The 12,628-nt window shown below is 40.0% G+C and overlaps 2 protein-coding genes across 15 annotated transcripts in view; one reads left to right on the top strand and one right to left on the bottom strand.

Annotated features, from left to right (window-relative positions):
- LOC127864178 (uncharacterized) overlaps window positions 1–12,628 on the top strand; it is a 677,094-nt gene that overhangs the window by 91,881 nt on the left and 572,585 nt on the right. The window lies entirely within an intron of this gene.
- The window catches only part of LOC127864190 (uncharacterized), a 174,082-nt gene continuing 169,875 nt past the window's right edge, over window positions 8,422–12,628 (bottom strand). For 2 of the 3 annotated variants that reach the window (XM_052403895.1, XM_052403896.1), the window contains 2 exons: window positions 11,566–12,032; window positions 8,422–9,067 (listed from right to left, as the gene is read on the bottom strand). In XM_052403895.1, the coding sequence (XP_052259855.1) occupies window positions 8,727–9,067; window positions 11,566–11,944 (720 nt within the window). In that variant the 5' untranslated portion in view covers window positions 11,945–12,032 and the 3' untranslated portion in view covers window positions 8,422–8,726. The remainder of the gene's footprint in view (window positions 9,068–11,565; window positions 12,033–12,628) is intronic. The other variant, XR_008041560.1, reaches the window with a different exon arrangement.

The following is a 12,628-nucleotide window of genomic DNA, read 5'->3' as shown; positions in this document are numbered from 1 at the left end:
AAACATTGAGCTACGACCTGGGAAAACTGGGCTTAATGCATATGCTTAAAGTTTCGTATCGAATTAGCCTGTGTAGTCTACACAGACTTATCAGAGACGCAACTTAATGCTTTTATGCAATTTTGCATTTAAAGGCAGTCTTTTATAAAAGACAAGTTTGTGTTAACGCAAAGTGTCGTCCCTGATAAGCCTGTGCGAACCGCACAGTCTAATTTGGGACGGCAATTAACGAACATGCATAACGGCCTTTTTTCCAGAACGAGGCTCCATTTTGTAATATACACGCAACATGTCACCTAAGTATTAATTGCAGATTATAACATGCACATGGGCAATAATCAATTAATAACCCGCGTTAATAATGATCAACGGTAAATCGTCTTTAATTTTCCATAAAGATCCGTAAATGCTGGAAATCAACGAATTTAAAGTTAAACATAACACAATCCGTGTTCCTTGTAACACTAGCAAAACTTCAATGCTAGATTTGGTTTGTTAAAATTGATTTAACGAGAAACAAAATGCTCGTTTTTATGTTTTGTGGGCCGATATACCAATTTAAATTTCCCGCGACAATATCCGAACATTTACGAGCGAATGCAAGAATGGCTTTGGGAGGCTTTGAAAGCATGACGTATTTCTTGTAATAATCATTATGTAATGAAAGATACAAACATGCTAAAATCAAAGAATACTTCTTAAAATAAAGTTTAACCATAACAAATACATGATTCTTATAGTAATAACCAACATTTCAACGCTAAAAAACTACATCATTTCAACGTTATATTTTGTCGTATAACGTTGATTTAATAAGAAACGAAATGCTCGGTTGTATTTTAAGGGGGGCGGAAAACTACAACGGGCGAGGCATGGTATGGTATTGCGCAAGGGGGGTTAGAGGGTTAGGGTTAGGGTTTGGGTTAGTGTTAGGGGTCGGGTTAGGGTTTGGGTTAGCCTAAACCCAACCCTAACCCTAACCCGACCCCTAACCGTAACCCTTACCCTAACCCTTTTTTGGGGTTATCACCCCTGACCATGCCTCGCCCGTTGTAGTTTTCCGCCTCCCGTATTTTAAACGCAGCTGAATTTCGGAATTTGATGACGGCAGTTGCAGATTTATGTACACATTAAGCAAAACGAATGATTCCGATCCAGATAAGAGATCCTCCGTAAAACGGAAGAACTTGACATTGTGATACGCTTTTTAGATCCTGAAAAGTTACATAATGTTTGCACTCTAATATTTTTACACCAATATTTTTTGTACAGGGTTTTCCTAAAGTATAGCACTTGTGGTCAGTTTGTATATAGCATAATCGTATTTAGCAGTGTTTACTGAGCTTAAATATTTCCGTCTTCGAAAAGAATTCCCAATATGGCTTACTCTCTTTCCGAAGAACACAGACGATAAAAGTATTGTTACGTCACTTCAATATACGTCTTCTGAGCAATCTTTAAAGGACATATTATTATTGTGTAAATCCTATTAGTTTAGAATCATGAGCAGTGTGATGACCATCTTAAGGAATAAGTTCAATGATCGTCCTAAGCAATACCATAATCTTGAATATTAAAAGATACACATTTAAAAATGAGTGTTCTTGAAAAATAGAAACTTGACAAAAACTTTTATACAACAACATATATAGGTTAAATAAAATAATATTAGATGCCGGTATATGAACAAAATAATTATGTGAACAACATACACGTATACAGATGAGCCGCTACTTAGTTGAGGGTAGTTGCAGGGAAGGCTACTTAGTTGAGGGTAGTTGCAAGGAAGGCTACTTAGTTGAGGGTAGTTGCAAGGAAGGCTACTTAGTTGAGGGTATTTGCAAGGAAGGATACTTAGTTGAGGGTATTTGCAAGGAAGGCTACTTAGTTGAGGGTATTTGCAAGGAAGGTTACTTAGTTGAGGGTATTTGTAAGGAAGGCTACTTAGTTGAGGGTATTTGCAAGGAAGGCTACTTAGTTGAGGGTATTTGCAAGGAAGGCTACTTAGTTGAGGGGTTTTGCAAGGAAGGCTACTTAGTTGAGGGTATTGCAAGGAAGGCCACAATATACTAAATAGTTTCCCTATATAATTCAATGTAAAAGCGACAACTTTGAGCGATAATAAATGCAACATTTTGCACATAGAGACCCCCATAACCATACCTGTTCTTAACGGCCATTCTAAGCGGAATCGTTTTATGCAATAAAAAAGATATGTCATGTTCAAACCAAAAAAGAACTTGACGCTAATCAAAATCGACTGTTTTTGCAACTTTTTTTCGGCCGTTTCTTAGTGGAATGTAACCTTTTTCAGTGCAAGGCTTTACTAAAGTCTCCAAGTTTATCATATTTCAGGGATTCGGTCGTGAACACCTATTTATGCCCTACCATTATCTCCGAAAGATAAAGCCCGAACAATAGTTTAAGATGTAAAACATGCCTTCGAGTCAACTATGATATTTTTTTTAGAGAGTACAGCCCTACATGAAACGAGTATTTAGTATATTGTAACCGGAAGGCTACTTAGTTGAGGGTATTTGCAAGGAAGGCTTCTTAGTAGAGGGTAAATGCAAGGAACGCTACTTAGTTGAGGGTATTTGCAAGGAAGGATACATAATTGAGGGTATTTGCAAGGAAGGCTAGTGTGTCAAAAAATCGATTAAATTGAGCATAGTTCTGGGAAAACCGGACTTAATGCATTGTTTAGTGTCGTCCAAGGACTGCACTGGCCTAACGCATGGTGTGTTTAGTGTCGTCCCAGGACTGCACAGGCTTAATGCATGGTGTGTTTAGTGTCGTTCCAGGACTGCACAGGCTTAATGCATTGTGTGTTTAGTGTCGTCCCAGGACTACACATGCTTAATGCATTGTGTGTTTAGTGTCGTCCCTAGACTGCACAGGCTTAATGCATGGTGTGTTTAGTGTTGTCCCAGGACTGCACAGGCTTAACGCATGGTGTGTTTAGTGTCGTCCCAGGACTGCACAGGCTTAACGCATGGTGTGTTTAGTGTCGTCCCTAGACTGCACAGGCTTAATGCATGGTGTGTTTAGTGTCGTCCCAGGACTGCACAGGCTTAACGCATGGTGTGTTTAGTGTCGTCCCAGGACTGCACAGGCTTAACGCATGGTGTGTTTAGTGTCGTCCCAGGACTGCACAGGCTTAACGCATGGTGTGCTTAGTGTCGTCCCAGGACTGCACAGGCTTAACGCATGGTGTGTTTAGTGTCGTCCCAGGACTGCACAGGCTTAACGCATGGTGTGTTTAGTGTCGTCCCAGGACTGCACAGGCTTAACGCATGGTGTGGTTAGTGTCGTCCCAGGACTGCACAGGCTTAACGCATGGTGTGTTTAGTGTCGTCCCAGGACTGCACAGGCTTAAGGCATGGTGTGTTTAGTGTCGTCCCTAGACTGCACAGGCTTAATGCATGGTGTGTTTAGTGTCGTTCCAGGACTACACATGCTTAATGCATGGTGTGTTTAATATCGTCACAGGACTGCACAGGCTTAACGCATGGTGTGTTTAGTGTCGCTACAAGACGGCACAGGTTATTCAGGAAAGATGCTTTCTGCACGGATTATATTTTTTGTTTAAACAAAAAAAATCATGAAAGCGGAAAATGTCATCCCTGTTAAGACTGTGCAAAGTGCACACGCTTATTTGGGCCGACACTTAAATGCTTTTGCATTTAGCCAAATTATCCCAGAGCCCTGCTTAAGTCTCAAGCTGGATGGTGATTTCTTGCCCTTATTAAGGATATTATTTGTTGACTGATCATTGTTTTGTTTTGTATTTTGTTCACCATACCAAGCCACCGCAGGTGTTTGGCGCGTAACCGAGTCATTAAAACACTCTCAATATGTCATAAAATAACATTTTTATGACCATGACAAAAAGAAATTGTGATATATTATATATATCATATTTTTGTTTGTTCATGTTGTCAAAGTGATTGATAGTGTTTTAGTGAATAGGCAATGCCCCCAACACCTGTGCGAGCTGCTAGAGACTTGCCAATATGGTTCATGAACATTCCATTTATTGCAATAGCTTGTACATATTAACATGAATCTTACATGAATTTGAAGGCAGTGTCAGTATGCCGTAATATATGTTAAGTTTTTTTGTAAGGAAGCCTCTTAGCAAAATCCTGTCTTAGGGAAAGTTTCGTCCCTAAATAGCCTGTGCGTACTGCGTAGGCTCATATGGCACGACGCTTTACACACCCATTATTACGCCTTTTCTTCCAGAGCAAGATTAATATATTTATACCTAAACAGTTGATGACATGTTAATGCTTCTGCTATTTACTAATCACGCTAGTAAGATATGTAAAGAAAATAGTTGGTTTGCTATGGTTGTTATTTCTCATTATGTTATTTAACCCAAAATATTGCCAAAAATCAATATTGTATAGAGCATTTTGAGGAATTGAAACCCACGTATATTGTTCGTCCTTTTGGCAATTATTTTTTGGAATGATTATAGTAGATATTATCAAATGCTAAACCTTGCCGCAATTCAGTAGTTTTTACAAAATACAAATTATTCTAGCCCTGTTTGATACAAGTATAAGTATTATTTTCATCCATATATTTTTCTTTAGATTTTTGCTTAATGTGCGATTTTAATTTAATTGATAAAATACATATTCAGCAATTTCCCTATTCTTAAATTAGGTAAATAAATAAACTTTCCTGTATCAATATGTGTATTATGCCCACTTTCTTCATTGCGGTAAAATATATGGGGTAACTTAAATTCATAATGAATTGCATAACTCACCATTTCCAACAAGTGTTTTTTTATCTATTGCTTTTTATGTGGGAATCTTTACAAGTGAGCAACCAAAGAGTTTTACTTTATCAAATAATCACAGCTAGTGTTCTTTTCTTATCAGTGTGATTGTATTTATTTGTGTTTGTTTTAATGTACGATTTTATAAATGAAACAATGTTGAGGGATAAGTTTGAATTGTTTATTTGAGCCTAGCTCTGGGAAAAACTGGGCTTGATGCATGTGCGTAAAGTGAAGTGCCAGATTATCCAGTGCAGTCCGTACAGGGACTAAATGCATGTGCGTAAAGTGAAGTGCCAGATTAGCCAGTGCAGTCTGTACAGGGACTAAATGCATGTGCGTAAAGTGAAGTGCCAGATTATCCAGTGCAGTCCGTACAGGGACTAAATGCATGTGCGTAAAGTGAAGTGCCAGATTAGCCAGTGCAGTCTGTACAGGGACTAAATGCATGTGCGTAAAGTGAAGTGCCAGATTAGCCAGTGCAGTCCGTACAGGGACTAAATGCATGTGTGTAAAGTGAAGTGCCAGATTATCCAGTGCAGTCCGTACAGGGACTAAATGCATGTGCGTAAAGTGAAGTGCCAGATTATCCAGTGCAGTCCGTACAGGGATTAAATGCATGTGCGTAAAGTGAAGTGCCAGATTATCCAGTGCAGTCCGTACAGCGTAAAGTGAAGTGCCAGATTAGCCAGTGCAGTCCGTACAGCGTAAAGTGAAGTGCCAGATTATCCAGTGCAGTCCGTACAGCGTAAAGTGAAGTGCCAGATTATCCAGTGCAGTCTGTACAGGGACTAAATGCATGTGCGTAAAGTGAAGTGCCAGATTATCCAGTGCAGTCCGTACAGAGACTAAATGCATGTGCGTAAAGTGAAGTGCCAGATTAGCCAGTGCAGTCTGTACAGGGACTAAATGCATGTGCGTAAAGTGAAGTGCCAGATTATCCAGTGCAGTCCGTACAGGGACTAAATGCATGTGCGTAAAGTGAAGTGCCAGATTAGCCAGTGCAGTCTGTACAGGGACTAAATGCATGTGCGTAAAGTGAAGTGCCAGATTAGCCAGTGCAGTCCGTACAGGGACTAAATGCATGTGTGTAAAGTGAAGTGCCAGATTATCCAGTGCAGTCCGTACAGGGACTAAATGCATGTGCGTAAAGTGAAGTGCCAGATTATCCAGTGCAGTCCGTACAGGGACTAAATGCATGTGCGTAAAGTGAAGTGCCAGATTATCCAGTGCAGTCCGTACAGCGTAAAGTGAAGTGCCAGATTAGCCAGTGCAGTCCGTACAGCGTAAAGTGAAGTGCCAGATTATCCAGTGCAGTCCGTACAGCGTAAAGTGAAGTGCCAGATTATCCTGTGCAGTCCGTACAGGGACTAAATGCATGTGCGTAAAGTGAAGTGCCAGATTAGCCAGTGCAGTCTGTACAGGGACTAAATGCATGTGCGTAAAGTGAAGTGCCAGATTAGCCAGTGCAGTCTGTACAGGGACTAAATGCATGTGTGTAAAGTGAAGTGCCAGATTAGCCAGTGCAGTCCGTACAGGGACTAAATGCATGTGCGTAAAGTGAAGTGCCAGATTAGCCAGTGCAGTCTGTACAGGGACTAAATGCATGTGCGTAAAGTGAAGTGCCAGATTAGCCTGTGTAGTCTGTACAGGGACTAAATGCATGTGCGTAAAGTGAAGTGCCAGATTAGCCTGTGTAGTCTGTACAGGGACTAAATGCATGTGCGTAAAGTGAAGTGCCAGATTAGCCAGTGTAGTCCGTACAGGCTAATCAGGGGCAACATTTTTAGCCTTAATTTTGATACAATTGACGCGGAAAGTATCCTGACTGGGAAACCACTTGTAACTTTCATTAAGACCTGTTTCCCCAGAGTGTGTATTAATAGTTACAGGGTTAGGTACACATCCGATACGGGATATACGGTTCTGGGGAAAAACGTATCGGGGCGTAGTTACAGGGTTAGTTACGGACCCGATACGGGATATACGGTTCTATGGAAAACCATATTGGGGCGTAGTTTAAGGGTTAGTTACGGACCCGATACGGGATATACAGTTCTGTGGAAACCCATATCGGGGCGTAGTTACAGTGTTAGTTACACACCTGATACGGGATATACGGTTCTGTGGAAAACCATATCGTGGCGTAGTTACAGGGTTAGTTACGCACCTGATACGGGATATACGGTTCTGTGTAAACCATATCGGGGCGTAGTTACAGGGTTAGGTACACACCCGATACGGGATATACGGTTCTGTGGAAAACCATATCGGGGCGTAGTTACAGGGTTAGGTACTGACCCGATACGGGATATACGGGTATGTGGAAAACCATATCGGGGCGTAGTTCTAAGGGTTAGTTACACACCTGATACGGGATATACGGTTCTGTGGAAAACAATATCGGGGCGTAATTACAGGGTTTGTTACACACCGGATATACGGTTCTGTGGAAAACAATATCGGGGCGTAGTTACAGGGTTAGGTACACACCCGATACGTGATATACGGTTCGGTGGAAAACCATATCGGGGCGTAGTTTCAGGGTTGGTTACTGACCTGATACGGGATATGCGGTTCGTGGAAAACCATTTAGGGGCGTAGTTACAAGGTTAGTTACACACCTGATACGGGATAAATGGTTCTGTGGGAAACCATATCGGGGCGTAGTTACAGGGTTGGTTACTGACCTGATACGGGATATACAGTTCTGTGGAAAACCATATCGGGGCGTAGTTACAGGGTTGGTTACTGACCTGATACGGGATATTCAGTTCTGTGGAAAACCATATCGGGGCGTAGTTACAGAGTTAGGTACTGACCCGATACGGGATATACGGGTCTGTGGAAAACCATATCGGGGCGTAGTTACAGGGTTAGTTACGGACCCGATACGGGATATACGGTTCTGTGGAAACCATTTCGGGGCGAGACCGAAGGTTTTCCACAGAACCGTATATCCCCTATCGGGTCAGATACTAACCCTGTAACAATTATATCACGCCAACTACTTTCCAACTCATCAAATTAACAATTAGGGTTATATATAACCAGTATTATTATATTTCTACTGCCCCATATAGTCTACTGACACCATATAGAATATATGGGTTCATCATGTTACGTCAAACAGCCAATGAGAGAAGAGTATTTTGTAGATGGTGTGATATATATTGTTATTTTTATAGGGTGTAAACAAATTGGTGTGTATGGCTTATGGTTTAGATACCAAAGAAAAAGATATTATGGTACATAATAAGATATAAATATATATTTTGTACCAAAATCTCGTTTTGCAGATATACTTCACATGCTGTTTTATAGTATTAATAGTACATATATGTGTGTCCTGTCATATTTGTGTATTGTATATAATGTTTCAAAATCACATAAATTGTTTTGTTAGTATGGATCCAAAACCACACGACTTTGTGTTCAGAAATGTATTCTGATAATGGTGGCTGTAGGCTAACCCTCTGTCCATCATCATGTCTGTCTGTCAGTTGGTACGTCCGACCACAAAATTTGTCTGACGTTATTTGATAAGAAAGGGCCTTAAACTAAAATATCTGGAAATGAAAGTTATTTATATTTGTTCTAAATCTGTTTCATGTATACATGATATAATTTTGTGTTTTAAGTGGGAAATGAATCAATAAGTTAGAAGTTATTATTGTCAATACATGTATTATATTCACAGTATTCAAAACAAACAAAAACTGAAACAAAAAAAGGAAGCGTATATGTGCCTTAATGTATGTGGATGGTTGAATTAAAATGGCGGTAATGAAATTATCCCTTTTGAATCATAACCTGACTCAAAAAATCGAGTCATTATTGGTACATGCTATGGCACATATACCAAACGACACAAATTAGCATGATGACATAGTTTCAAAAAGTCCAATTATTTCATATCTTTATAGTATCTTCAAGGTCGTGAGTGACGTCGACCGCTGGAAACTCCGTTTTTAAGTTTCCTGTGAACTGCGTTATCAGCAGACGCCGCTATCACTGCATGAGCGTTAACAACCTCCATGTAGTTTCTATAGGCCGCGGTTTCGCGTCTAGTGACGTCATCATGCGGGTAGAACACCAGCCGGTCCGTGCCCACTTGAAGCCCCGACTGTATAGCTTTTGCCATATCCGCTGTAGTACAAATTCGACGACCCAGCGGGAGTGAACCCCGGGTCGCGCCGACCGGATATCGAGGGGATCGAACTGGATACTTCGTACGGAAACGTCGAGTTAAGTCTGTATTAGGTACAGCACCTGTTTGTGTTTTGATAAGTAGTAGTTGTAGATATAGTAGAAGTAGTAATAGCAGCAAAAGCGTTAAACGCAGTAATAGTAGTATTATAGTTGTACTGATTGTTGTTGTAGAAGCATTCTTTATTTAATTTGCCTAATAATTATTAATATGAGTAATACAAGCAGTATTAGCAGAAGCAACAGTAGTAATTGTAGCACAGAGCGTATATTGTCTCATTTAGAGTCCGTGATTGTAGTTACCTAATACATATGTAGTTTATTTATAGACATTTTTTATTTACGTAGTACGACGGAAATATTTAATCAAGGTCCGTCTTTGCAATTACAATACATTTTATGATTTGTGGCACTTATGCTCGATTGGTAATTGTCGGCTCGGGTAAGACTTAAATGTACCCCGAGTACGGTAAATATACTAACACGTGCCCGGGAATTCTAACGCTTAATTGAGCTCGATTGGTCATTGTCGGCTCCGGTACTTCTTACATGTACCCCGGGTACTCTTAAGTATACTTACATGTACCCCGGGTTCGGTAAATATACTTAATCGTACCTGGTTGATATTAGACTGTACCCGAGTTGTATTCCCGCAAAAAATCCGATGTCGTAAAACGCGCTACCAATTATCTTAAACAAACTTCTCATTAATTAAAACTGCATCAACATGCTTTTTGAGTATGCGTTTAGATAATATAGAGACCATTTTACAGAAAATTGACATAAATGTGAATATACTAGTAATTTTATTAAAAAAAATAGCCGACAACGACCGATTTAGCGTCAAATTTCCCGGGTACGTTTAAGTATATTTACCGTACCCGGGGTACATGTAAGTATACTTAAGAGTACCCGGGGTAAATGTAAGTAGTCACCGAGCCGACAATGACCAATCGAGAATTAATTGATCGTTGTCTGTTATATCTTTTTTTATTAATTATATTTATAGTTATGTCAATATTCTGTAAAATAGCCTCTATATTATCGAAACTTCTTCCTTAAAAGCATGTTGAGGAGTTTTTTTTAAAGAGAATTTTGTTTCGAATCCGTAGCACGTTTTACAACATCGAATTTTGGGCGGGAATAATACTCGGGTACAATCTAAATTGGCCAATCGAGTGTCAAGGTCATAATACACTTAATAGTTTTCCTATATAATTCAATGTAAAAGCGACAACTTTGAGCGAAAATAAATGCAACATTTTGCACATAGAGACCCCCATAAACCATACCTTTTCTTAAAGGCCATTCTAAGCGGAATCGATTTATGCAATAAAAAAGATATGTCATGTACTATGCAAGAAAGAACTTGACACAAATCAAAATCGACTGTTTTTGCAACTTTTTTTTCGGCCGTTTCTTAGTGGAATGTAACCTTTTCTAGTGCAATGGTTTACTATAGTCTTCAAGTGTATCATATTTCAGGGATTCAGTAGTGAACACCTATTCATGCCCTACCATTATCTTCGCAAGATAACATCCGAATAATAGTAAAAAGTGTAAAACATGCCTTCCTGTCAACTATGATATTTTTTTAGAGAGTACAGCCCTACATGAAGCGATCATTTAGTGTATTGTAACCTCAATTATGCTTGATTGGTCATTGTCGGCTCGGGTACTATTTACATGTGCCCCGGGTATCTTAAGTATACTTACATGTACCCCGGGTACGGTAAATACTTAATCGTACCCGGTCGATATTAGACTGTACCCTTGTTGGATTCCCGCCCAAAATCCGATGTCGTAAAACGCACTACCGATTATTTTAAAGGGGCCGGCCAACAGATTTTTGGAAAACTACGAGGATTGCTTATATAGGTAAAACATACATCCGCTTTTATCATGAGCGTTGATGGTCGAGTGGTCTAGGTGGGAGACTTTTTACTCCCGGACTCCAGAGGTCAGGGTCAGCCCTGTTGATGATTACTTTGTTCCCCCTTTTTTTAAATCGTAGTGTTTTTTTACTAGAGATTTTTAGTTCCAATAATTAAATTTATCAATACAAAGCATTTACTGACAAGCTTCAATACATTTATGACATGACAAAATATGTTGGACGGACCCTTTAAACAAACTTTTCTTTAAAAAAAACTGCATCAACATACTTTTTTGTGTATGAGTTACGATAATAAAGAGGTCATTTTACAGACAATTGACATAAATGTGAATATACTTATATGTAAAAAATAGCATACAACGGCCGATTATGCGTTAAATATCCCGGATACGTTTTAGTTTATTTATCGTACCCGGGGTACATGTAAGTATACTTAAGAGTACCCGGGGTACATGTAAGTAGTGTACGAGCGGACAATTACCAATCGAACGTCTGTTATAGTATCAGTAGCTGGTAGATATAACTTAAGTTCGTTGTATTCACTAACATCACACAACTTATAAGGTACAATATATAAATAAGTTACGTTGTTTGCGAAAATAATAAAAAAATCGACATAGAATGTCACAAAATGCGTCGTATAAGTGGAGTCTAACAATTTTACCCCCGAGTGGGACACGTTTTCGTTGTTCCGGAAACTGAAAACTGCGGCGTTCGGCCGACTGGATGGTGTTTGTGTCACTGCGCATGTGCAGACTTGGGGCGATCCGGTCAATGTTGTCACTGCGCATGTGCAGACTTGGGGCGATCCGGTCAATGTTGTCACTACGCATGTGCAGACTTTGGGCGACCCGGTCGATGTTGTCACTGCGCGAGTGCAGACTTGTTGCGATCCGGTTGATGTTGTCACTGCGCATGTGAAGACTTGGGGCGATCCGGTCGATGTTGTCACTGCGCATGTGAAGACTTGGGGCGATCCGGTCGATGTTGTCACTGCGCATGTGCAGACTTGGGGCGATCCGGTCGATGTTGTCACTGCGCATGTGCAGACTTGGGGCGATCCGGTCGATGTTGTCACTGCGCTTTACATTCGCGTCCGGGCAAGCTTGATCATCCGGCGTTGCAGCGTCACTGAAACCGAGAGGATGGGACCGGCTTAAGGGACATAAAACAGGAAATAAAATACATATGTAACTAAATTGTTAAAGAAAAAAGATCATACGATTTAAAGGGGTGGGCATTCATCAACATGAGGCAAACATATTAAATGGTTACGCGTGGAAAAAAACGTGCGTATATTACAAATACTTGCTTTAAAAGAGAAAAACAATGCATTCCCTCTTATGAGGCTCGATTGGTCATATTCGGCTCGGATCCTACTTAAATGTACCCTGGGTACTCATAAGTATACCAAATGTACCCCGGCTACGGAAAATAAACTAACACGTACCCGGAAAATTTAGACCAATTGAGAAAATTTATTCCCGCCCAAATTCGATGTCGTAAAACGCGCTACAAAATTCGAAAAAACAACATCTTTTTGACCAAAACCTTTCTAAACATGCTTTTTCTGTGTAGGAGTTTCGATAATATTTATGCCATTTCACAGAATATTGACATAAATATGAATATTGTTAATTTGACTAAAAAAGCCGAGAACAACAAATTTAGCGTTAGAATTCCCCGTTACGTTTCAGTATGTTTTCCGTACCCGGGGTACATTTAAC

The sequence above is a fragment of the Dreissena polymorpha genome, chromosome 1 (genome assembly GCF_020536995.1).
Source record: "Dreissena polymorpha isolate Duluth1 chromosome 1, UMN_Dpol_1.0, whole genome shotgun sequence".
NCBI lineage: Eukaryota > Metazoa > Mollusca > Bivalvia > Myida > Dreissenidae > Dreissena > Dreissena polymorpha.
This window is presented reverse-complemented; position numbering and strand designations above follow the sequence as displayed.